General features: G+C 37.4%; 1 protein-coding gene across 3 annotated transcripts; it reads left to right on the top strand.

The window, feature by feature from the left end:
* Positions 1 to 39: 39 nt before the first annotated feature.
* On the top strand, positions 40 to 27,713 carry myo1hb (myosin IHb). Of its 3 annotated transcripts, none has more exons than XM_067438744.1 (32): positions 40 to 577; positions 11,596 to 11,757; positions 12,227 to 12,342; positions 13,315 to 13,513; positions 13,593 to 13,673; positions 13,745 to 13,924; positions 14,031 to 14,129; positions 14,271 to 14,384; positions 14,532 to 14,603; positions 14,957 to 15,076; positions 15,176 to 15,243; positions 15,575 to 15,680; positions 15,841 to 15,921; positions 18,819 to 18,910; positions 22,114 to 22,208; positions 22,290 to 22,336; positions 22,454 to 22,534; positions 22,767 to 22,872; positions 22,974 to 23,091; positions 23,202 to 23,315; positions 23,416 to 23,492; positions 23,591 to 23,659; positions 23,794 to 23,878; positions 24,091 to 24,253; positions 24,368 to 24,451; positions 24,552 to 24,645; positions 24,755 to 24,810; positions 24,940 to 25,075; positions 26,498 to 26,568; positions 26,751 to 26,848; positions 26,965 to 27,064; positions 27,260 to 27,713. In XM_067438744.1, the coding sequence occupies exons 1-32, from the start codon at positions 557 to 559 to the stop codon at positions 27,284 to 27,286; spliced, it is 3,132 nt and encodes a 1,043-aa protein (XP_067294845.1). In that variant the 5' UTR covers positions 40 to 556; the 3' UTR covers positions 27,287 to 27,713. The 3 variants fall into 3 exon arrangements, with proteins under 3 accessions (XP_067294845.1, XP_067294847.1, XP_067294846.1); XM_067438746.1 differs by lacking the exon at positions 40 to 577 and adding an exon at positions 8,817 to 9,192; XM_067438745.1 differs by lacking the exon at positions 40 to 577 and adding an exon at positions 10,982 to 11,456.
* Positions 27,714 to 27,933: the final 220 nt, after the last annotated feature.

Here is a 27,933-nt window from a genome sequence, read left to right as displayed (position 1 = left end):
CCTCTTTATCCTACGTTATCTAGTTGGAATGACATTTTTTTTGTAGTTTTAACTAAATGATTTTAAGTTCATACAACAAGATTGCAACAAATTATTTCAAACCAATTTGATTTTGTTGGAAAAGCATAATTCAATAGTGTGGAAATGTTTTCCTTAATTTAATTATGTTCATTCAACAGGTTATTTTTTGAGTGTACAAAAAAAAAAATCACAATGTATATTTATATCACACTGTAGTCTGCCTTGAGCATTTGGGAATGAGGCCAGTCGCAAACTAAAAAAAAGAAAAGAAAAGAAAAATAGGACACTACGACAGCCCATGCAGAGCATGTTTCATAGTGGGATGTCCATAAATTCAGGTGCAGCAGCCATAATAAGCAGTGTCCCACTTCAACTCTTCTTGGACCTTGTCTTAAAAAAAGAAAAAACTCTGGACACCAGCGCACATACTGTACGGCACACCTCTCTGCACCACTGGCACTGTCCTGTCCCATTCTCTCCCGGGACTCTCCATTGAAACAAACCAACAGGACGTGAATTTTGTCTTCCTTAAAACATGTACTGCCTGAACTCTAAGGTAAGATCTACTAACTGCTTATGTTAATGTTTTGTGCTCAAGCTTATTTCTTGACACTGGAATACTGAGCTTATATAATTAATTTCCTTGTTTACATTATAAACCTTGCAACATCATGTCATGTTTGAGGATCTACTGTCACGGTCAGTTTAGTTCTTATTTGGCTGAAGTGTTGTTTAGTCACAAGGGCGTCCTTTTTACCATTGTATCCACTCGCACCACTAACGTATAAATTAGGTCAAAGGTGTCGCCGGGAACACTAATTAGGACCGAGAACATTAACACGGCCACTTTGTGCCTCAGTGGAATTTCCGATCATTAGGCATGTTGTGATCATTTTACACCCTGATTTGCTAATTGAAAAACGTTCTGCATTTACCTTTTTGTTTTGAATGTATTCTTTTATTAATTTAACAATTAATTGTTTTGAAGCCAAGTGTTATCGAATGCTAAACAATTAGTAATAAGATGTTGTGGAAAGTTAGTTTATCTTTGGAATCGTGTGTACGGCGAAGTCATTCAAATGGACAAGGCGTCAGAAAAAAGCTACTAACAACATTAGCCCAGCCAATGGCATGAGTCCGCGGGCGGTGCTATCTGTTCGCCTGACCAATTAGCAGAGGATCAGGAAACGTGTTTGGTTTGGTGATGCACCGAAAAGACAAACTTTAGTTTTTAAAAAAAATAATAATTATAATGATGTGGGTGGCAGGGGCAAAGGCCCTTTGACCACCCTGCTTACAACGGCTGTGTCTGTATCTTTTTTATAAATTTATTTATTTATTTTTATGTACAAGAATTTCACTTATTTAAACGCAGAACCGTCTCTTTAAGACCACAAAAATAAAAAACGGTAGACTTTTCAGACACGCACTCAAACTTCTGCTCAGAGCCAAACACAGGTCAAACCGGGTCAAACGATCGCAGAATGTGATGAAAGTTGCTCAAAACTGTGCGTGCATGTACGTATTTGTTAAATATATGTCAAGTATTTAGAAAAAACAATTCTGCCACGTGAGATCAGAAGGCACAAGCTGATATGCAATTTTTTAATGCACAAATAAATGTGAGCACTACATTTGTAATAAAAGATAGGCACTGATTTTGCCTGTAAAGTAGCCTATACAAATGGATCATATTTAAATGCATAAAACAAAAGGTTGACTTCCGTCCTTATTCATATTCTTGAATATGGGGATTCAATAGAGAATACTCTATTAATTTTTGATAGAACTGTTGCAATTATTATTATTTTTTTGACAACTAAGAAAGTTAAACATTCAGTGTTTACTTTTTTGGTTGCAAAGTTTTAAACAGTCCTTACAGTCAATTTTTTTATTGATTACATAAAATTTAACGATAATTTAGGCTACGTAGTTATCTGCCTGTCTCATCCACGAAGATGCAACAATGGAGAACAAGCTTTGGGTTTTTGAGAACCAGAACCAAAGTGACTAAGCAAGTTGAACTTCCCATTGCTTGGAGGTGAGAAATAACACAAAATAACTGTCAAATCCACTCAGTATTCCATGATCTAATTCATTATTTCAATTACAATTAAGTTCAAATCATATGGATTCAGTTGTGCTGTAGGCACTAAAACAGTCCAGTACATTATAGTCAACTCATTTTTATGTTGAAATAACAAAGATTTCTATGCCACCCCTGGTTGCTGGCCTCTGTCCAGCAACCCCGGAAAAGTCCTGGCTCCACCACTGGTGGGTGGAAGAGATCAATTTCAAACTGGTTTTTGTACTAATAGTCAGGTTTCCTGAATACCTCACTGGAAAGGGCAACACCTGGATGCCATGGCGCTTTGTAAGTAAATATTAAGCTATCAGTACACATCACACATGGAGTCTGATAAATATTGCTTCAGACTTTTTTCTGACCAATCACAAAAACGTTCTGCTCAAATGATGTGTTAAGAACAAGCTGCGAGAACTCCCAAACCAGGGTTGCAAGAACAAAATGACGTAGCTTTTGATGCCTCTCGCGGTTCAAACAAATAGGGCTGGGCAACAAACTCAAGCCGTCTTCTCTTATATCGAAATCCTCTGGCATTTCTCTTTAAAAATTCTCGTTTTAGACTTGTAATTCATGACCGGTGTTTTGTTTTACTCTATCCTCTGCACTTCTGCGTTCGTCAGCATGTCAGGGGTTACTCTTTCGCCATAAATCGATTCCTATGGTTATATGTCGGAAGCTAGTTATTTTAGTTTATAAAGTTTTATGGATATTTTTCTCAAGCAAATGCATCACTTTGTTTAGAAGGCCTTTATTAACCACGTGGAGCAGTTATATGATAGATATATGCACTTGTATGGACTTCAAAACAGAATCAGCCATGTAGTGGCATGGCCTAGCCTGACGTGGTCATACTCAATTCTAGTCAGAATATGAGTCTGAAACTGCTCCATTGGGCTGTGATTATGAGGCGTGTTTTAACCGAACCAGGGAAGACATGAATTGGATAGACCTAGAACCAGTCAGAGCAACGAAGCGACGTACGCATTGTCAAATGTCAACAGAGTTCAACTGCAGTGTGTTGCCAAGTCCGCGTTTTTTCCGCGGGTTCTTTTCTCTGTCTGCGGGTTTAAGCGACTATTTTGTGATATATAGACCTATGAGTGCGAATTTTAGCAGGCAACCTTGCCAAAATAACACACATTTTACCCCCCAAACGCCATTTTCCCCCCGGAGAACCCCCCGAGAAGCTATTAAGGCTAGTAGTTGGCGGGTTTTGTTGTAAAAACTTGGCAACCCTGTCTGCACGTGCGCTGAAATCAGGCTGGAATACACGATCTTTGCCAGTGTTGTAAAATAATTTAATGATACACAGAGTACTTACCCAACATTGATCATCATTTCAGAGAGAAATTGAGATGGTGAATGCATATACAAACAAGCTCTCCATTTAAGATTCAAACAAATATAATCCAAGCCCCTTTGATGACGTGCATGATTACGTTACTGTTTATCATCTGTCCGTCATCGTCTAAAGCCCGCCCTGATGATTTCATTGGTCCGAACAGTTTCTGTTCGGAGATAATTATTCCTCTATGAAGCAAGGCCAGACCGAATTGCCCGACCTAAACATTTTGTCGTTTAAGTTAAGTTCGGCTGGCATCCAGGCTAGGGATGGCCCAAAAAAACGAAACAAAAAATTATTTTTGTCTAAAAAATTTACATCTCAAGACATGAAAATCTACGAGTGCATTAGTGAAGTAAGTAGGGCAGCTGAACCATATTACCTGAGGAAGGTTAGAGGTAAACATCCGCTGACTCAGATTCCATCAGAACCTCAAATGACTGTCCCATCAGAGTGATTACACATCTATCAGTTTGTAAAAATGAAACAGAGGCAATTTTACACCAATGGGCTATGGGCCACGTGTTGGTGGGTGGGTAGTAATTAGCAGAAAACGGATCCACCTAATCAAAGATCAGTAACTAGACTCCAACAATGTAATTTTGTGCATAAGAAGACAGGTAGGAGGGGAGGGAGTAGGGTGCTATAGCTCAGGTTTCCACAGCCTTGTGTTACACGTGGTGGGGCAGCGGCCGCTAAGGAAAGGCGCTGAATGAGATCTTCTCTTGCTGCCCCTCCATGAATCATTCAGCATCTTGGAGCAGACCAAGAGCTGAGTTTAGTAGTGGTGCTTAACGCGAAAGAACGTCACAACAGCTCTTCACCATGGATAGACATGTGAGATAGAGAAAGAGAAGAACAGTGAGAAAGAAAAGAAAACGAGTGGAATTGATCAGGACTGAGTGTGAAGTGGATTACTCTAGACGTGTCTTCTGGTCTGAGTTTCCATCATGCCAGGGCAAACTGGACACTGAAGGCCCTTTAAACTCCTGAACACTGGACTGATACTAGGAGAATAAATACTTATTCTGGAAAAAAGCAATGGATACAGAGGTAATTCACAAATATTTCATGTTTCTGCCAAGATAGCAGCTGAAATAATAATTTAAATGCTTATACACTGTAAAATAAATATTTGAAAAATAAGTTACCTGGTTGCCTTAAAATTTTGAGTTCATTGAAATGAAATATTTGAGTTAATAAATTTTTGAGAATTGACAACCTTTATTTAAATGTTATTAAAATATGTAAGCATATTGGGTAATAACATTTGTGATGAAGCAGTGAAACATGCCAAATTGTGCTATTTTCATGATTTATCACATTTTTATGTGGTTCAGATACAATAATATTTAGAGTTTCTATTTATTTAACCAATTGAGTTGATACCTCCGTTGTATCAACTCAAACTTTTAACTTCAATAAGCTCAAAATGTATTTATTTATGTTTGTCTCAAGATTACACCATATTACAAGCATATTTGTTTTGAATGATAAATTATAAGTAAACAAACTGACAAAAAGTTCTAAATCATTTTTGCTCTATAAGTTCCTCTTTGTATTTGTTTAAAGTTTTAAGCAAATGCGAGTCAAAATGTGACTGTAAATGACAGTGAAAATACACCGAAAAATAATTACAAAAATTCTAAATTATTTGGGGATTTTAGTTTTTAGTTCTCCCTAAACAATCTATACATAGTAAAATTAGAAACAGAGAAATTAATTAAATGATTTAAATTCTGCAAATATTGGTCAAGACTTTGTTTTGGTCACTGTTAAAGAAGAATTCGGGTCAGTGACGAACGATTAGCTCTAACTTTTTCCAAAGTCTCAAGCCATAATGTGAGCTGAGCACTGGGATCCTGTGACATACTGGAGTTTTGGGACAATAGCGTGGCCTCTCAGATGATGGTCAGTTAGCCAGATAGACTTTCCTCATCCCTCAAAATCAGCTTTAATGTCTCAGTGACTCACTCGGAAATACAACAGGATGTATCTAATAACATTGACACCAAAGTGGAAGTCATCATGGAAATTAAACGTTTTTTGTTTTGTTTTGTTTTTTTGGTGGTGGCGGTGGTGTTTTTTTCACAGACCTAATCTTTTGTGGGATTTATAGGTGGGAAATATCAGAAAGCTCAACTATAATAGACACTATTGTGCATTATTATGTTACATTATTGTTATATATGTCATATTGTATCATATATAAATGTTCTCGTTTCAACCTAATCATTTTATAGTAAAACAAAAAAGTGTTTTAGTTGGTTATTGGTACCAAGAAAGAAAAGTTTGAAACACTGAGTTTGAAGCTCGGATGATGATTGTCTTTTAAACAGATTGCACTACACGACATGCTGTGTGTAATGAGAGAGGAACACTGACAGACTGCCAGAAGCTTGGCATCCCCTCTTGGCTCTAGTTTGAGTGCTCTTTGCCAGCTGATAGACAGAACTGCAACCATGCAGCTTTTTTACCTTTCATAACATTTCCTAGTCTCTGCACTTTCGCTTTTCTATTTGGTAACACTTTATTTCAGTATAGTCCACTTTACACATTTTACTACCTAGGTAATTTCACGACTACATCTTTCAGTCAACTTCCAGTCCTTAGATTATTGGGGATTTATATATTTAAAAAATGTAAGCGCATGGCCACTTTTGCTAGTTTAACGACAGAAAAAATGGTTGGTGTACCAGGTGCATTGTCCAAAAGTGTCTTAGTCTCTAATGAGTTATGGGTGTGTTTTGGGCGTAACGTGCAATACACCAATGTGTCATCTCCCATTACCTTTAAAGGTCCCGTTCTTTGCGTGTTTTCGAAGCTTTGATTATGTTTACAGTGTGCAATATAACATGAGTTCATGTTTCGCGTGTAAAAAACACAGTATTTTTCACACAATTGACTTATCTGTAGTGCTGTTTCCTCTGTCCTAAAAGCGGCCTGATGATTTCCCTTTTCTATGAAGTCCCTCCTCCATAAACACGTAATGAGTTCTGATTGGGCCAGCGCTTCCTGTGTTGTGATTGGACAGCAGCTTAGCGCACTTTGCCCGGAAAGGTCCCGCCCTCTTACCATAACGGGGCTATGCAAGCGCTGATGCCTATTTTGCATGTTCTTGTGGGCGGAGCTTTAGTCAACAAACGGTTCTAGTGTCATCACAGCAGGAAGTGCAGGGATGTAGTCCAAACCGGCCGTTCGCTGTAGGCTTTGAAAGGGAACTTCTGTTGAATAAAATATCTCGCTTGGCATTGAACTTTGAGCTTTATAATTTTACAGGTATTATTTATGCTCTAACAGCAACATTACACACTAACTAAAGTTTGAAAGATGGAATCGCGAAGAACGGGACCTTTAAAAGCCAGTTGCACTCGCACCATGGTGGATTTGTTATTTACATGCCAGAATATAGACACCCTCAACCTGACGAGTTTAAATACATATGTGTATTGCCACACGATTGGTCTCATTCATCATTACTGCAAATAGAAAATTCTGATACATGCAATTACTATCCATTATGAAATGTAGCCATTTGTATCTTTATGTACACAATAATAATCTTTTACATAGTAATCCTTTTATTTTTAGTATTTGGAATGTTTGTTTTCTGTTGCGCGCCCTCTATGTGCGCGCCCCTTGTGTGTAACAAGCAAGTGTAGGCGATATTACTAACACACACTTTAAAGGCCCACTGAAATCAAAATGGAAGTTTTTTAGCTTTTACTATGACTGTGTTAGCCTTAAAGTTATGAATAAGCTGGTGTGTTCCAAAAATATTCCAAAATTTGCATTTAGGACATATAAGCGTTCAAAACTTACAGTCTCTCCGTTAAAACAAATTACAGATTTTGATGACATCATCGCAGACTTCACCATAGACATGATGTCTATGGACTTCACCTTCTCATCAAATCTTCTGTCCAATCAAAATACTCTCTAGAATCTAAAGCCCGCCCCTACACTGCTGAAGCTGCGGCTGAAATGACTCAGTTGTTCACTCATTTACTAATTCCTACATGGTGAAAGGCACATAGCATAGGAAATGATTCAGTGTAAATATACTTTCATATGAGGTGAATGAAGTCCGTTTTCACGTTAGTTTCACACAACCCAGAAGCACACGCACACCAACGGTTCTGTTCTAAATTTAGACTACAGACGCTGTGCAGATCATATGCGTGAGTCAGGGCAGACAACAAAACTTATCGGACCCATTTGAATTCTGCACAGAATGCTGCATTTCAAAGTGATATGGAGGAGATTATAATGATAAACAGTGTTAGAGGAAACTGGCTTTACCCCAACAGAAAGGCTCTAGTCAAACTGTGATGATATTAACGAAATGCTATTGGTTTCAAAAAAGGGGAGGAGCTGCTAACAGCTGGAGGCATTTCAGGGGAAATTATGTTAACACATTGAATAATGTGGCCCATTCCAAAGCACTTCAGTAAGCCTTCAAATAACAAAAAAAAAAAAATGCTGGTCAATGTCGCAGTCGTTTTCAGTTCAAAATAGCCACACGCCAACAATGCGTCTGGACACACCATGTTTTCCAACCAGCACGCCTATGGGTGAACAGATGGCCGCGACTGCATTTGCTATTTAATCAAAGTGGCGCTGGACGTGAAAATTATAACTGCATAGGGCTGTCAAAACAGTGATCTATTAGCAACGCATACACTTTACTGATTGCGCCACTGAGGATGATGAACTGGGCATATTTTTAAATCTTGTTTGGCACAGCTAGGCATTGTTAGGCAAAACTAGTGCGAATAGCACTTGCCAAAAAGGCACACTATTTGCACTTAGCGTGAATAGACACTCGTTATTTTTATGCTCCACCAACAGACATTCTACAAGTAACTTTGCATGTTTACAAGTATATATGTGACCCCACAGGGCTTACTCACCCCACTCTGTGCAGACGTCAAACCTGGGTCTCCGGCCTGGGAGGTGGGCACGCTAACAAGTACGCTTTAGCGTCAGTCGCTAGTGTGCATCTTGAGATGCGGGGAGTGAGGTTTACCTGCACAGCTCTTACTAACTGTCCTTCGTTATATGTCAACTTTTTCTACAAACTCTAACCCCAAAAATAAATTACATATTCCAATATTGTGCATATCTTACGGTTTCAAATGGACTTCTATGATATTATTAGTGACATTTGTGTGTGTGTGTGTGTGTGTGTTTGTGTTTGTGTGAGAGAGAGAGAGAGAGAGAGAGAGAGAGAGAGAGAGAGAGAGAGAGAGAGAGAGAGAGAGAGAGAGAGAGAGAGAGAGTGTGTGTGTGTGTTTTGTTTGTTCTTGGAGGTAAATCAAGCATCAGTAGCACCAGACAGGAATGGTTCATTTATTTTTTGTATGCCTGTGACCTTGGCCCAAATTTCATCCCATGACAGGAACGGAGAGGAACCATGTAATCTCTGATAGAAATAGATTTGCCCTCAGGTTTGAAGGAACCAAGATAGGACAAACCTATGCTGAGCAGAGCTTTTCAGGATGCAAGACAATAAATCCATAACGATTTCTGTTTTAGACAGATGTTTCTTGACACACACATACAGACAGACCCTGCTTCCTTAGCAAACTTTTTATTAATGACTTCCCTTGGTGGAAGTGGTGAGTGTGATATGACATTGTTTCCTGTTGTACTTGAAATAATCACAGATGCTCTTTACAAAACTGGATAATATCACACAGTTCCCACATCAGTACACAGAGAAGCAATCACTGCACTGAAGGTAAGGGCTCACACTTTTACTTTACTTTGTGTTATCTTTGACATGTGCATTCTTTAGATACATTTTCAAAACACTGTCCAAGGTCTAAGATAGGCCTGCAATACCAGAGAACCAAAAAAGTAATAATTATTACGCAGTTGTAGATTTATATTTATTCCTGAAGTGAATTCTGAACAGAGCATGTTGCTGCAGCTGGAATAATATATGGCTGTCTGTGTCTCTGTGAAAATAAACTGTGTAAATGTGTCTCAGTTATTTTAACAGAGTTTTTATAGAACAGTATTGGAGTTCTGCTTTTTTTTGTGACAAATAACAATTCATTTTGTTCAATAAATGCTGTCATTAAAATGTAAGTTAATATAAAAATACATTTTAAAAATACAGAAACAAAATTATTTTAAAATGTAAAGATTCTGAAAGCATTGATCCCATAATAATAACAGTAGTTTTATTTTAATAATTTACAGTAGTAAAAATAAACAATATTTTATTATGTGATATTATTATTAATATATATATATATATATATATATATATATATATATATATATATATATATATATATATATATATATATATATATATATATATATATTTAAATATGATGGTTTCATTAGAAATATGATGATTATCTCTTATCTCTTAAGGTGGACACCCAACTTAATTTACCTTCTAAATCTAATCATGTCACCTCAACAAATGTAAAAGTCATCCAGCTGTTTATTATCATGTTAATTATTGTACCTTCAGCACCAACAGCAGGGGTGCCTTTTACTCCAAATAACCATACTTTAAATTCTTCAGTTATTAAAAAAAACGTTGCTTTAATTAACCTGAAGAAAACTAAAAAGAAGACATTTGTTCATCTTATTAATGCAAATATCGAATAAGCCAATCACATGACAGCAACTAAATGGAGGCTAAATTTAGGCTGACCATGTCCATCCCTTCATAACCACAGTGGGTTCTGATGGCTACATCCTGCAGGATAATGCATCATGTCACGAAGCTCAAATCATCTCAAACTGTTTTTGTTTTTTTTGTTGAAGATGATTTCACTATACTCAAGATTAACTCACTCAATCCAATAGAGCATCTTTGGGATGTGGTGGAACGGGACAAATGCGTGACCGACAAATCTGCAGAAACTGTGTGATACCATGGACAAAAATGTTTCCAGCACCTTGTTGAATCTATGCCACAAAGAATTAAGGCAGTTCGTTCTGAAGTTTATTTAATTATTAATTTTAAAATATTTTATTTTAAATAAAACTTTTTAGAGGGCATAGGTTTTTTTTTTATCAACACACAAAAATGATATCCTTCCTGTTAGACCTTGGCGGTATCAGTGCTGACTGATGAATGTTATTTTTGATGGACTGTGCAGAAAAACATTTAAGATAAGATAAGTCAGGCTGGGCTCAGACGGTGAATGGCATATTGTTGACAGGATTTGTTCAAGGCCACATCCAAAATTACATATTACTGGATGTAGGGTGACATAATAAAGAGTGAAGGAATGTCAGTGATGTTGGTCATTTGTGTACATATGTGAGAGACTATAATCACATTAAGATTTTATTTTTAAATGATCTTGAAGAATATAAATAATAAGTAAAATAAAGTACTTTTTTAAAAGTGTAATGTTGTTGCAGCACAGACTGTTACAGTCAAGGGGAAAACATTTGCTGTGCACTTTATAGTAATTTATTCCTTAATGTCAAACAGGAAAAATCATAAATATTTGTGACATAAAAAGAAAAGATTAACAATCATTTTGTTATGCAACTTAAAGTGTTAGTTCGCCCAAAAATGAAAATTCTGCCATTAATGACTTACCCTAATGTCGTTCGACACCCGTAAGACCTCCGTTCATCTTCCGAACACAAATGAAGATATTTTTGTTGAAATCCGACGGCTCAGAAGGCCTTCATGACATCAATGCCATTTCCTCTCCCAAGACCCATAAACGGTATCTACTAAAGACGTTGTTAAAAAGCCATCTCACTACAGTGGTTCTACAATAATTTTATAAAGCGACGAGGATAGTTTTTGTGCGCAAAAAAACTAAATAACGACCCATAACTTTGGGTTTGAGAGATGGCCGATTTCAAAATACAGCCTCGGAGCTTAATGAATCAGTGTATCGATTCATGATTCGGATCGTGTGTCAGACCGCCAAACTGCTGAAATCACGTGACTTTGACGATCCGAATCTCGCGGGTGTCGAACATACTTAGACCGTAAAAAAATACGACATGAGGGTAAATAAATACTTTTTTTTTTGGTAAACTAACCCTTTCATCTTCTCCTTGAAATAATGTTGTGTAAAAACACATCTGACGTCACGTTACCTTTTATTGGAACCGCTGATCAACACTTTTTCTTGTCTGTAAATAACAGAGTTTAGAGGAGCGCTGCCAGCGGATCCTGCAGGAGATGGAGGGGTGTTTGACGGCTCGGGACCGGGTGGGCATTCAGGATTTTGTTCTCCTGGACGCCTACACCAGTGAGACAGCATTTATGGACAACCTTAAAAAACGGTTCAACGAGAACCTCATATATGTAAGTCCTGCACCCACTCATGTGACCTCTTGAAATAGACTGTGATAAAGGCCGGCAATGCAATATCCAGTATCACTGTTACTTTCATTATTGAGATGGGGTAGAGAATAATGTGGACTCTCATGCTGAACACAGGTCACTGCACACGGCAGGTAGCCTAATAAGTGAAAATGTTCTCTATAGATCTAATTAGCCTTGTCGCAAGAACTGGAAACTCACTTTACTGATGAGATCAGCATGGAGAATTTTCTGTTTAAGGTTATCAAGGGCACCTTACAAAGATTAACCTCCTATAAGAAACCACTGAGACAGTTATCATTATGATCCTTCTTTAACCCGTGAGATTATATTTTTTGGCAGATTGTTCCTGAACAAACTTTTTTAAAAGCTGACAACATTTCAATTGTTTTATTGAACTCGTATCATAACTCTTTTTCTGACATGTCCTTTTCTCTCTTGCTTCTATTAGACCTACATCGGGACCCTCCTAGTGTCAGTAAATCCATATAAGGAGTTGGGTATCTATACCAAGAAACAAATGGACATTTATATGGGAGTCAACTTTTTTGAGCTGCCTCCTCATATGTAAGTTTGCATATATACATAGCAAATATGCGTTACTGTTCAAAAGTTTAGGGTGATTAAGATTTAAAAATAAAATAAAATAAATTAATAGTTTTATTCCTCACAGATACAGATCTTTCCAATAAATGCTGTTCTTTTACCCCCCCAAAAAAAGAATAATAATAAAAAAAAAGACATGACATGACATGACTTGAGTAATGACTGCTGGAATTTCTGCTTTGCTTAGTTTTTCTGTATTTTTGATCACATAAATGCAGCCTTGGTGATCATAAGAGATCATTTCAAAGACATTTAAAAATCTTACCGACCCCAAACTTTAATATGGAAGTGATTAGTGAATATACACATTAATGTTTATTCTTAAATGGTTAGTTCACCCAAAAATGAAATTGATGTCATTAATGACTCACCCTAATGTCGTTCCACACCCGTAAGACCTCCGTTCATCTTCAGAACAAAGTTTAAGATATTTTATATTTAGTCCGAGAGCGTATGGAAGTGTATGCACACTATACTGTCCATGTCCAGAAAGGAAATAAAAACATCATCAGAGTAGTCCATATGTGACATCAGTTGGTTGATTAGATTCTCTTGAAGCATCGAAAAAACATTTTGGTTAAAAAAAATCACAAAAACTACGACTTTATTCAGCATTGTCTTCTCTTCCCTGTTTGTTTTCAATCCTCAAATAAAGACTCACATGGTTATGAATCAGCGTATTGATTCATAATTTGGATCGCCAATGTCTGTTGTTTGACACGCGATCAGAATCATGAATCGATACACTGATTAACAACCATTTGAATCTTTATTTGAGGATTTGTGGTACGAAATTAGGGTGAGTCATTAATGGCATCAATTTTATTTTTGGGTGAACTAACACTTTAAACTCTACTTCCTTCTTTTTTTCTTACGTATATTCTTCTTTAAAGATTGTTGTTTAAAATGTAGTATAATTTTCTGACCTCTCAGCTTTGCACTTGCTGATAATGTTTACCGGACGATGGTTAGTGAAACCAACAATCACTTCATCCTGATCTCTGGTGAGAGTGGTGCTGGGAAGACGGAGGCCTCGAAGAAAGTCCTGCAGTTCTATGCGGTCAGCTGTCCCAGCACTAGACTCCTGGACAACGTGAGAGATCGGCTCCTTCTTTCCAATCCAGTGCTGGAGGTCAGAATTTTTGTCTAAAATCATCAGTTAAAAACATTGGAAAAGTCTCAGTGCACATGCTTAAAGTCTGTCTCTACAGGCTTTTGGAAATGCCAAAACCCTGAAAAATGACAACTCGAGTCGTTTCGGAAAGTATATGGACATACAGTTTGACCATCAGGTAAAGTCAGATTCGGACAGAAGGAGAATAAAAGAAAAGCATTCCTTATAAATACATGTTTATTCTGATAGGGAGCGGCTGTCGGAGGCCACATCTTAAGCTACTTACTGGAAAAGTCAAGGGTGGTCCACCAAAATCATGGAGAGAGGAACTTCCACATCTTCTATCAGTTAGTTGAGGGAGGGGAGGATGAGCTTCTTCGCTGGCTTGGTTTGGAGCGAAACTGTCAGAACTACCGCTATCTTATTCAGGTAAGAAACACAGTTATTCCTTGTATTAATGTTGTGATACATAGACTTATCAGAGCCGTAAACAAAGTATATTTATTTTATTGTTCAAAATCTATTTTCTGGACAGGGAGAATGTGCCAAAGTGAGCTCCATTAATGACAAGAGTGACTGGAAAACCGTTCAGAAAGCTCTTACTATCATTGAGTTTAGTGAAAAAGATATAGAGGTAAGATGCTCCCAGAGTGAATGGAGTTTGATTTTTAGAGCATGTTGATTTGAGTTCTCGTCCAGTGGGTCACTGGGTCAGTGTAGAAGGCTGATTTTTAGAAAGAGCGGCCATTGTTTAATACTTTTGCTCATCTTTTAGCATCTGTTTGCGATCATTGCCAGTGTCCTTCATCTCGGGAATGTTCTCTTTGAGGCCAGTGCTCTGGGTTATGCCACATTAATGAGCACTGCAGAAGTGCACTGGCTGTCAAAGGTATGCTCCACTGTCACGTCTGTCAAGTTTTACAATGATCATGCATTAAAATACTCTAATGCCAATATCAACCTCTAACTTTGCCTTGTATTTGTTTTGATATCTTTTTTTCCCATCACATTTCTTCTTTATTCATTTTCTTCTCAGTTATTGGGCATCCCTTCAAACATGTTACAGGAGGGTTTAACTCACAGGAAGATTGAAGCCAAAGCAGAAGAGGTGATGAAAGATGGATTCTGTGTACTAGTACTCATCCATTTTACATTTCTTACTTATGCCAAGTAAATACAACATTTAATGTGGATACTAGTATGTTTACATAAGCATACTTACTGAAATATTGATTGTACTTGTTAAAATAATGAATTACAAAATATGTATGTATATGCAATTTTGCAAGTGTTGAAAACTGTTGCAAGTGATTTAAATTCGTATTCTCACCCATACAAAGTTATTTTGGACAATTAGTATTATAAGGGTAAATACATTTATATTTAAATAATATTAAAAGCATTTTGAAAAGTAGTTTGAGCGATGGAATAGTATTATTATCTAGTATTTATCTTTTTCAGGTTCTAAGCCCTTTCACCGCTGAACATGCAAAGTATGCCAGGGATGCACTAGCCAAAGCCATCTATGGCCGCACATTCTCATGGCTCGTTAATAAGATTAATGAATCATTGGTAAATAAGGTATGCCTGGTACAAATTCTGCTTTATATGGTGGTATATAAAAATATATGAATTAGTCAGTAGATTGTTAGGTGATCATTCTTTTCAATATCAATGCAGGATTCAACCAGAAAAACGGTGATTGGACTGCTTGACATCTATGGATTCGAAGTGTTTGATGTGAACAGGTGACACATTGAAGCATTGCAATCATACACATTCACACCATGCATTTGTTGTAACGGTTTACTTCAAGAGAACTCTAAAAATGGGCTAATTAGTTAAAACCAGTTAGTAACCTTCTTATCAATAGTTTTAGCACAAGCCCTCTAGACACATCTAGACACAAAGACACAAATAAATGGGCCATTACTGTAAAGTAGAAACTGATGACATTATTGCTATTGCATGTAAATGGTCTTATATTTGTTAAGTACCAGATAAATATTTTTATGTTTAACATGCAGATTGATGTTTACCATGTGTATGATTAGTGATTACTGGTGCTATTCTCCTCAGTTTTGAACAGTTCTGCATAAACTTCTGCAATGAAAAGCTTCAGCAGCTTTTCATCCAGCTCACTCTCAAATCAGAGCAGGAGGAGTACGAGATGGAGGGAATCGAGGTGAAGGACATGTCATGCATCATGCCTTTAAAATTAACAAGGCATTTTCAGATATCTACAGATAGTAATGTTATGTAAATACTTTGTGACACAGATCTGCCTTACTTTCTGTGTGTTGCCATATTTTCATTCATAAACTTTTTTTGTTGACATGTTTTAGTGGGAGCCAGTGCCATATTTCAACAATAAGATCATCTGTGACCTGGTGGAGGAGAAACATAGAGGCATCATATCAATACTGGTGGGTAGAATGGATTCAAGCTGACATACATACAGTATCATGACATGATTAAGGCTGCTTTCACACTTGGTTCGATAGCTCACACATCCCTCTCTCCTTGATGGATTGTTCACGTTATATTTTTGGGTCAGATTCGGAGTACGATGGCATCTTCAAGGCACCAGCTGTTTACTGCGATACATGATTGCGATGACGCAGGAGAAAGCAGCAAAATGCTCAGTGATACTCACCTAACTTTTATATTTTGATTTTTAAAACCTTGGTTTTGTTTTCAAAGAGTCAGCAAATAACTGCACTTGCGTCTATCTGCTGCGAATTTACTGCAAATGTTCTTAAGAACACGGGAGTCCATTTCAGCTGAAGGCGAGCAGAAATTAGACAATTCTCTCTGCTTGTAGTGCGTGAGTCACGCTTGTCAGGAAAGTAAATGAGAACACACAGGCTGCGTCCGAAATCTCATACTTCCCTACTATATAAAAACAGTTTGTGTTAAAAGATGTATGTCTGTCTGAATTCACAGTGCTCAAAAAGAGCTGGCAAAAGTGCCTGGTTGACCTACTTCCAGCAAGATACTTAAAGGGGTGGTTCCTTAGTGTTTTTTAGGCTTTGTTGTGTTTATGGGGCGCAGTATAACATGTCTTAATGCTTCTTTTTTTTTAAACGCCAAATTTGTCTTATATTTTACCCTTATTCCACACCGCTGTCTCTATACTGTCCTTTGAACAGCTCGTTAGCTTCCTGCTTCTATGAAGCCCATCCCACTGAAAAACACAATGGTCTTAGATTGGTTTTTATTGGCTGATGTGCCAAGCACAGGTTGTCCGGAAACGCCATGCCCCTTAACACTACGGGCAGAAGTCACATTAGCTGTGTAAATAATGGCGTCAATATTGCCATACCAAATATGTTTTGCAAAAAAAAATAAAAATGAGCCTGTTACAAAACCTAACCATGCCTCTACTAGTCTACTGCACTGGCCAAATGAAACACAAATGCATTTTGCATGACTGTAGCTGAAATAGCATGTGGTCGTTGTACACTAATATAGAAATGTCAAAAAATACATAAATAAACGATGTTCGCGGTAACTGTAGCTGAAATAGCATGTGGTCGTTGTACACTAATATAGAAACGTCAAAAAATACATAAATAAACGATGTTCGCGGGTGTGATTAGTTTACATATAAGTTCGTTGTTGTTTGTAGCCTTTTGTTGAAGAAGTATGAAACAATTGAGTTAACTGCCTAGCGTAGCCAAACGGCATTGGTCTTAATGCAACCAAAACACACACTATACATACATTTAAAATACATGTACTTACAGGTTTAGGCCCATAAACAGCAGCTTCTGCCTTTAAAGCTGGAACTGCTTCATCTTTTTGAGCAAATCCAGTATTGAACTCGTGAAGGTTCTTGAAGCTGTCTTCCATGAAATGTGCAGCAGCACAGATGGCTAAATTTATATTGTAATCAGCAAGAACTGCATTAAACACAAATTGTAACCATTGTTCCTGAAGTCCATCGTCCCGAGGAAGGCTGAACACATAAGATGTGCACTTGGGGTGAAAATAACTTTGTTTCGATGGCATGTCTGCAACACTCTAGCCTACGACAACAGCTCTCTCTTCCGTAATGACTGCGATGTGGCCTCACCCACTTTGTTGCGTGTTCGCGGGGGCAGTGTTTATGTTAATAGCAAGGGTTTATGATGCCACCAACCCGGAAAAGAAGCATGTTGTAGTCCAAACCGGCTGTTTTTGTAGGCAATAAACTGCCATAACTTTAAAAGACAATATCTCTGTTTGCATTGAAGTTTCAGCGTTGTACTGTAACTTTGCAGATACTGTTTATGCTCAAGCAGCAACATTACACACTAACTAAAGTTAAAAAAGAGAAATCGCATGCTACCACGCCTTTAAGTGTGCATAAGATGGACACTTTACTAGGCCACGGGAGAGGATTTGTGAATGGCAGTGAAGCTAATGTTGGTAGGTCATATGATAATGACTAAATGGTGAATGTAGTGCATCCAGATTACATTCATAATACAAACACACTTGCATACTATACTCACACACACATAGACCTTTTTAGCAGTCGTGAAGTAATTACGTGTATGCAATTTCTGAATCAGCCACAGTTTTATCAAATTATATGTCATCAGTAGTGGTTTACTCCCAGGATGTGGTTGCATTCATATCAGCAGTGAACCATACCCCAGACAACCCTTTGTATGACTTGGGTACAGTTTGTGAATGCGCACTAAAGTTTGGAAAACAGCGTTCACATCCAAATGAAACAAACTCGGACGTCAATCGAACCCAGGTGCACACCAAAAGTGCTAGTGTGAAAGCACCATACTTTTACCATACAGCATAATACTTTTAGTCTTGGTTTGCTTTACACTGTCATTTTTGAGAACGAAACCTAAAGATACAAAAAATACGACGTAACTTACCGAACATCCAAACCAATACTGTGCGCTGGGCTAAATGCACTTGTTAAATGTGTATACGTATGATGACATTTTGACCAACTGAGAACTAAAACAGCGCCACAAATTCCTCAGTTGCACACAAACGAAGATCTGCTGCGAGAAAAAACAAGTATGCTTTAACATTTTTTCCCTTTTAGGGTTGCATCTGGTGACATTACATCTTGTTTTTGGTTCATTTACATGTCTTTGGTCTGTGCTATGTTCATATTTCTTTCTAACCGCACCAGAGTTTGTTTGGACTCCTTTTCAGGGGTCTCAGTCTGCTTGTTTGGTGTACACCAGGGTTTGGATATGGCAGTGTTCACACTTATACACACTTAGTTTGTTTTAATCGAACCACACCTGCCAAGTATAAACACACCCTAAGTCACAGTCTTTATGTCATGTATCCCACATTAAAGGATGAAGAATGTCTGCGTCCTGGAGAAGCTACAGATTTTACATTCCTGGAGAAGCTAGAGGAGAAGATGTGCAGTCACCCTCATTTTGTCACGTGGGTAAAATTTTTATATTTTATTTAAACTGACACAATACCAGTATTTAAATGCTATCACAGTACTTTGATGACTTTATTCATTTTATGACTCTTTGTTAAGCATTAATACAGGGATTTCAAATCCTGTTCCTGGAGGGCCACTTTCCATATTTTAGCTCTAGCCCTAATTAAACACGACTGAAGCAGCTAACCAAAGAGTGCGTCTCAATCAGCTCCCTAGTTCAGTACTCAAGGCACTGATCAGGGAGTCGGCCATTTTAAGGGCTGTCTGAATCTCAGAATCCCTCCAGTGCACTGAAACAGTTGCTCCCTAAAATGTCCCACATGGCAACGCAAAACCCAAGATGCATCGATGCGATGCTCACTATGCTCCCTTAATGAAAGTTCTGAAGCGCGAAACTCAAATCACGTGAGCCAACTCACTACACATAATTTTCTTAAAAACAGAAACCATCATTAGATTATATTTTAGCATAAACATGCATCATTATACAGGCAATGAACACAATCTAGCTAACATTTATAATTTGTTTACAGCTGAAATGTTGCACGTATATGTAACAAGCGAACTATTTATCATAATGTACATTACAAGTAATGTCAGAAAGATATAAGTTCTACTGTTGTTCTTAATACCAGTAATGATGTACAATGAGGACGTCGTCACGCCGCAGGAAATAGTCATCAAGGTGTAGTGAGTCAGTGTCTTTTACTGTCCTTAACAGTGCCTGAACTCGTGTACACGATATACTGATTCACAAGTTCGGGAGCTAGGGAACAGAATGAGATATACCCAAAGCCTTCAGGATCACTAGAAACTTCTGAGCTGATGTGTTGAAGCCAAACTCTGCATGAAGGTTGCCTTCCAGGAGTAGGATTGGACACCCGTGCAGTAAATAAAATCCCTAAAAATAATAATAGCTAATTTTGTAAATACTTAATGTAGATTGCTTGCTTTTAAATAGATTTTACAATTATAGGCGTTAGCTAAAACCTTCTCTTAGGGTTGGAAAAATATGAATCTGCTTTCTTTAATACAGATAAGAACAAGTTGTGTATGCAATGTGTTGTCTCTAGGCCATACTAGACTGAATCATGGGTACTGGGTATTTATTGAAGGGTGAAGGACTACTAAAATTTCTGTCACCAGGTGGAGTTTGGTTTCCTTACCATCGCCAACTTTTGCTTTGCTTATATGGGGTTTAAAAGGCACTTAAAGCCGCACTTGGCTACTTTTGCTCTCGGGGTCCCCCTACAGTTTGGAAAAAATAATGTCCTCAACTACTGTCGTAAGAGCTGTCATCCTACAACAGGGGATGCCATCGCGCGTGCATTTGTTGACATGACAACCCTGATAGCCCTGAACTAGTGATGCGTGGGTCGTCTCATAACCCGCGGACCCCGTATGTCTATTTAATGGTCGCGGGTGCGCGGCGGGTTGTAAAAATATATACAGTGGTGCGGTGCGGGCCAAATAACTTCATAAAAGCGTCCCGCGGGTCGGTGCAGCACTAACAGTTCCCCTGAACACTGCAAGAGGAGTTCAGCTCACGCCGACGAGCAAATGCTGGTCACATGTTGATTCTCGTCCTGCCTTTAATCCAATCACTTTTTCGTTTCCTCTTATTGCTTTCCTCCAACAAAACCTTTTCTTTCTTATTTGTCTCTGCTGCTTCAGACATGACTATATTATCCGACGAACAAAGTTGGGCTCGCACATCCGAATTTAAGGAAGTGTGGGTGTTGGTGGAAGTGACGTATATGCCGTAAAGCAGTCGAATTTTGTAGTTCTTTTTTTGTTCTCGGGGTACTACCCGAAACCAGAAATTTAAAAGTATGATTAAAAAAGATACAGACCCCATCAGGCTATGGCAGGTGTGTCATTCAACCTATTGTAAGTCGATTTATCATCACAAGAGTCTTAAAAAATATATTATGAAGGTTGAAAAGTTACCTAGTGCTGCTTTAAAGGGTTACTTCAGCGATTAGCATATGGCTTTGTATCAGTAGAAACCCTGGAGTATATTCAAATGATTGTGCTTCCCCCCCTCATATCCCCCTGAGACAAGAGATGTATGCATTTTATTTCTGGAAAAATTCCTCCCATGACGCAAATATCGTCAATTTGCGCCATCGGAGGAATTGTTGGCCAGAGGCTAAAGACTACAGCCAGCAGAGGGAGCCATTTCCGCATGTTTTCAACTCACGCGTGGGGGTTGGGAGATCACACTCTCAGCTGCAGCCTCAGGCATTCATGTTCGGTGCGGCCAGCAGAGCAAAGTAAGTCTTTCAACTTCTTAAACTAATTCCTAATTCTTAACTATGAAAGTTAAGCCTTCAAAGGCATGAACTGAAAACGCGCCAGACTGACCATGCGCTGTGAATCTATGCCGCGGAGGCGTTTATCTCAGCTCTCATCACGAGCTCTTCCATGACTGTCAATGTAATCTGACTCCTGCAGCGTTTTGGGCTGTGAGACTCCCTCAGCGGCTAAATCCCATTATATTGAACAGACACGTTCAGTTTTTAATTGTAGTGTCTGTTCTCTAACTGAACTGATTTTATGAAAATGAACACGTTCACGGTGGGAAAGTGATCATTGATTCAGTAATCTAGTCGGTGGCTTTGCGAGTGGCCTCGTAGAGCAGCAAAGCATTCTGGGAATTGTTGTCTTTCATCCCCATGGGACAAAAATACATTTTCTGTCTTTTCTCAGTCTAGAAAGCACCAAATTAAAAAAATAATTTCACATTTCTACTACATTAAGGACCCAGTTTAAATACAGATTCATCTTCCCAGCGCTGAAGTACCCCTTTAATGTTTAGTAACACTGTCAATTTGAATGACACTTGGATCAGAACAAAACTTTAACTGACATAAGCAGAATAATGATTCTTCTGTGGAGCTGCTTTATAGCTGAATCGAATTTGTTTCATAATTTACAAATTTTGCAACATTGATACAGTTACTGAACTGATCCAACAAAGTGAAACTGTTTTGAGCTGAATAATGACACTTGTCTTTTTAGAGCTGCTCTATAGTAGAATTTGCATTACTTGTTTATTACTGTGAAGCTGCTTTGAAACAATATGATCAATTGTCATGGTACAGTAGAAATTGTACTGCTGCAAGGTTATCGTCTTGATTGTAAGTTACACTATATTCATTTATTAAGCCAATTTATGGTCTCTAATTCTCAGGCATAAATTGGCTGACCAGAAAACACGCAAGACCTTGAAACGAGGAGATTTTCGACTCGTACACTATGCTGGAGAAGTTACTTACTCAGTTGTTGGTAAGTTACTCAGTGCAAACTGTTTTAAGACCAAAAAAGTCAAGATAAATAAAGAAATGTTATTTTATTTTCTCATGTCAGGATTTCTTGACAAAAATAATGATCTTCTGTACAGAAACATTAAAGAGGTAAGCGGTTTCACCTCACAGCATGTATTCTCTATTCGCCTCTCTGTCATGTCGGGAAAAAAATGACATAAAGGATGAAATAGACATAAAGATAAAAGTGGTTTGTTATTGTTTAAGGTCATGCGGCAGTCAAAGAACAGTATTATCCAGCATTGCTTCCATACTATTGAACCTGACGGCAAGAAAAGACCTGAGACGGTACAGTGAAAGATGTTTAAAATGGTTAAAACAGCCGTCTCTCTCTCTCTCTCTCTCTCTCTCTCTCTCATAAAAAATTTGCAAATTGGCTGATACAATTTTAGTATAATGAATATATTGAAAACCTAAGAGCCACTCATGACATTATTTCCAACTTTACATGTATTTAAGCTGTGGCAGCACTTTAAAGTACAGGAATCAAAGAAATCATTGAAAACGTTTTTGTGAACAGGTAGCCACCCAGTTTAAGAGCAGCCTTGCAGGCCTCACTGAAATCCTCATGACCAAGGAGCCGTGGTATGTGCGGTGCCTGAAACCCAACCACTGCAAGCAGCCAGGTGAGCCTTTCACTTCACGCCTCTTGTTAGTGGTTGGTTTTGTCTGCTAAATGTTTTACAAGACGGTGCCAGTGACCTCTCTCTCGCTCGCCTAACCTCAGATCACTTTGATGATGTCATGGTGAGACATCAAGTCAAGTACCTGGGGTTAATGGAGCACCTGAGAGTCAGGCGTGCTGGGTTTGCTTATAGGAGAAGATACGAAGTCTTCCTGAAAAGGTGCATTGCGTTGTGTGTGTTTCCAACAATGCAACTTCAATTGCTCAAGCATTTGCCAGAGTTCTTCTCACCTGCAACCATCTGACAAACCTCTTTGCTGATCTTTGCAGATACAAGGCTCTATGTCCTGACACATGGCCACACTGGAAGGGGACTGCAGCAGAGGGGGTGCAGCAGCTCATCAAACACCTCGGCTACAAACCAAACGAGTACAAGATGGGAAGGTACAAACTGTACCAGGCTACAGCTACTGTATTGCTCTTCTAGAACCAGAAAATATCTATTGCCTAATAAAATGTTTTATATTCCCTCTAATTTCTCAAGGACAAAAATCTTTATTCGCCACCCCAGAACTCTTTTTGCCACTGAAGATGCATTTGAGGTCTGCAAGCATGAACTGGGTAAGGCACCTGTAAGATCTGACAAAAGAAGGCTGGGATCCCCTTAAGGCCCTAACTTTGACCTGATTGGTTGGTATCTCAAATCTCTTTTGTTACAGCCACAAGAATCCAGGCCAAATACAAAGGCTATAGGGTGAAAGGAGACTACCAGAGGCAGAAAGAAGCAGGTGTTGAACCCTTCTTGTTTAAAACACTAGAGTTACTAAGAACCATGACCAGGGCTGGGTAGAAATCACGATAACCTTTCTTCCCTGTAGCGACGGCCCTGTACATAAAATCACTTTTGATACATTTTTAACAGCTACCAAGATTGAAACATGTTGGCGGGGCCTTCAGGCCAGAAAAGAGAGGGAAAGAAGAGCCTGGGCTGTCAAAGTCATCAAGAAGTGAGACATTTATCATGTCAGATCCTTCCTGTCAGTACTTCTGCTTTTAAGTGACCAATGCTGTTTTTGTTTTGTTTTGTTTTTTAAATCAAATTAATGCATATTAAAAAAATCTTACAGAATTTTGAACAGATATATCTATAAATATCTAAGTTTATATAATCAACTTTTGATGTTTGAGCTTTAATATATATTTTTCCCCAATCCTTTAGGTTTATTAAGGGCTTCATGAACAGGAATCAGCCTGTAAGCATGGACAACTCTGAATATCTGGCCTTTGTCAGACAGAGCTACCTCACTCGACTCAAAGACAATCTGCCAAAATCAGTAATAGACAAAAAGTCCTGGCTGACTCCTCCACCAATAATGAAAGAGGTAGTCCATACATTATTGGACCCGTTATCGTTAAAACACTGCAAAGTTATTATTATAGCTGAGATTCATGATTTCACTCTAATGAAATGTACCTTGTTATTAATGAATCTTTAGGCCTCAGCGCTCTTGCGTAAGTTGCACACACGTCTCCTCGTACGGAAGTATGTTCGAGGGATTAGTGCACAGCGGAAGGTGCAGGTAAAATTGTCATTGTTTATTGTTTTTACATTTGTCATTGTTTATTTTTATATATTTATTCTCTGGTTGGAGTTCATTTACCGTTTCATTTTATTCTCAGCTGCAAATCAAAGCACTGACCAGTGACATATTCAAAGGCAGAAAAGAGAGCTACCCTCAGAGCGTATGCCAGCGCTTCGCTGACACAAGGATAAGTTAGTGTTTATGATTTTTTTATATACTCCTGCTGTAAACCTTTCAATCTTTAATTGCAAAGATCAGGTCATTCCTAATGAATACAAAACTTAGCTTGTTTGTCTTCAGGTGAACAGGACATAAACATCAAAGTCTTGCAGATGATTTGTCCTGAGGGCATTGAGGTACGCAAAACTATATATACACATTTCTGAGCTTATTTAAATAAGAGTACAGTAGATCTATATCTAATTATTTTCAGATGTTTATATCTTGGGCAGGGGAAACTGACTGCGATCTCACTCTCTATACAGTACAGTGTTCCAGTGATTAAGTATGACAGGAATGGCTTTCGGCCACGTTTCAGACAGCTGATCTTCTCTCAGGCGGCTGCGTATCTGGTGGAGGAGGCCAAAATTAAACAGAGGGTGAATTACAGCTCGCTTAAAGGTAAATCTCAATGTCCAACAGTGCTAGGTGTAGCCCATTACTGTAGCCCAAATTGTAGCCCATTACTGAATACAGATTGCGTGATATAAATTGTATTTATTAATGTAATCTATTACATGAAACCATTTAAGTAATATAATTAACTACTTTTTGATTACTTTTTTATCTAACTTGTTTATAACATTGATTTGAATAGTATAATATTGTACCAACCGCTTAAACTCCGGGACCATTTTTTGGGATTTCCGCCTGGATTTGGCCTATCCAAATTGAAAAGCTCCCAATACACACATACAGTGGTCTAAGTTCAAAATGTTGGTGTCATTTTACAGGAAACCCTTTGAAGTTACATAAAACACTGCTAAAAGTGATAAACATGTCAATATATGTTGTCTAAGCTGTAATAATCCCCCCAAAAAGTAGGCGCTTTTTGATTTTTATTAATTTATTTTTGAAAGTGTGTAACTGTGTGCTCTAGGTTCATGCAGACAGTTTGGGCTGTTTCCACTAAATTCCAGAAAATAGTGGAAAAAATAAGTTTGTCTATGTCATGTTGTATACAAGATTTATTCAAATGGGTCTGAAGCATAGACCGCACTGGGACCGGTAGAGTAGAGTCTCGAAGCTTTCAAATGGTTTTATGACATCATAGCACAGACATTTAAAATTGAAAGTATATACATGACAATGTCATTCTGGACCCTGTACAGGGTTCATGGAGTAGTAGTAAGAGAAAGAGAAATTATTCTATTATAATTATTATTATTATTTTATTTTTATTTTTTATCATTAACATGAAGTGCATTGTAATTATTCCAGGGTTTCCCTAACTAGAGTTTGGGACGGAACTGCAAGGGGTTCATCAAATTATAAAAAGCTAAAAATGTATTAAATTATATATATATATATATATATATATATATATATATATATATATATATATATATATATATATATATATATTTTATAAAATAAATTAATTCTGAATCATGTACTATATAAGTAATGATGTAATCAATGAACAAGTAACTGTATTCTGATTGAGTATTTTAAAATGTAAAAATCTAATCACAAGTATTTAATTTTTCTAATCTAATTAAATAACCCAGATATCATATTATCAGGTAATAATTAAAAGTGTATAATTTTATCTATCCATTTTTGTATTGAAATATATATGATTTTTTTTTATATATTCATGCATTTTAATATAAATATACTGTAACTACTAGAAATTGTCATATTTCATTAAAAGCAGTTGGTAAAAATGCAAACATACAATTTGAGTAATTGTTTTAGTTTGGACTGTCATATTTCATAGTCTTATTTTTATTTGTGAACATTGTAACACCATGCTATTAAATAGTCAAGTTCCATAATTATACTATACAATAACTCTGTTTATATAATGCTTATTTGCAGGGGTGTCTGTCAGCAACTTAAGTGACAACTTCCTGATTCTCCATGTCACATGTGATGACACAAAGCAAAAAGTAGGTGAACAAATATCTCTGTGAGAAGGAGTTATTGTATTAAATGAGTATTGTGTGGTAAATTGAGAAAAAAAACTTTTGTTTACATACATAGTAAGTTCCTTTGTACTAACATAAACTGAATACAATAATCTGTCACTGAAATATATAGTATTACTTACGTTAAATATAATATTTTTTAGGGGGACTTGGTCTTGCAGTGCAACTATCTATTTGAGGCATTGACAAAAATCTGTGTAGTGACAAAAAACCACAGCCTTATCAAAGTTGTACAAGGGAGGTGAGATACTTTTACCTGAATTTCCTTTAGATAGTCCTGCTCTCATACACTCATTGTTAATTGTATTTAAAAAAGCATGCGTTATATACATATACTGAATTGTTGTCATTTTGTAGTGTGAGGTTTGACATCCAGCCTGGCAAAGAGGGCTTTGTGGATTTTAAGAGCAGCAGTGAATCCATGGTCTACAGAGCCAAGAATGGACACTTGATGGTGGTGGGTCCATATTATGCAATGCATACAGCATAATGAATACATTGGAAACAACATAACAAATATTTGAAGTTTAATCTTTATAATCAGTGAACATACTTTACCAATATGATGTGTATTACTATGAAAAGTTATTTTGAAATTATTTACATCTATTTATATGATCATTTTGAAGACATTTACATTATTCTTTTGCAGGAATCTGCACGGACAAAATCTCGGTGACATGTCCATGGCCTAATGGATGCATTTCAGTCAAGATATGGGAGATGAAATGTGTACTTAATGGGGTACTTCAGGACCAAGGGACAAATCATGAAATATCATTGTAATTGATTCACCAAGAGGAAAGGGGAATGAGTCAGACTGGTGTATTAACTAGTTGAATTTTTATTTTTTATTTGTATAATATCAGGTTGAATGCTGTATTTTAGTGGTATACTTTACATTGTTGTTGTGTATTTTATAAGCCCATGTTTTGTTATAAACATCCTGATTTTAATGTAAAAATGCTTTTTTAAACAATCAAATTAATTGAGTGTGTATTGGATTTTGCTAATTTTGCATGTTTCTGACGGACAGAATAGCCGTAAATTGGTGCTTCGAAGCACAAACCTTTTCTCCCCCAAATAAAGTAAATGTGTTAATATAACTTGTTTTGAAAATCATAAGTTAACTTTTCAGTAAAAAAAACCCACTATGAAATACTGAATGTCAATTTTGTTAGTGTATTTTGTTCTTAATCCCATACTGCCAAAACCAACATAGGGCATACATGCCATCTTCTGTTTTGCACTGACAAACATTTAACGGTAACACTTTACAATAAGGTTCATTAGTTAACATTAGTTAACTACATTGGTTAACATGAA

Source organism: Pseudorasbora parva, chromosome 3 (genome assembly GCF_024679245.1).
Source record: "Pseudorasbora parva isolate DD20220531a chromosome 3, ASM2467924v1, whole genome shotgun sequence".
Taxonomy (NCBI): domain Eukaryota; kingdom Metazoa; phylum Chordata; class Actinopteri; order Cypriniformes; family Gobionidae; genus Pseudorasbora; species Pseudorasbora parva.
The sequence above is the reverse complement of the archived record's forward strand: the minus strand, read 5'-3'. Positions and strand labels throughout refer to the sequence as shown.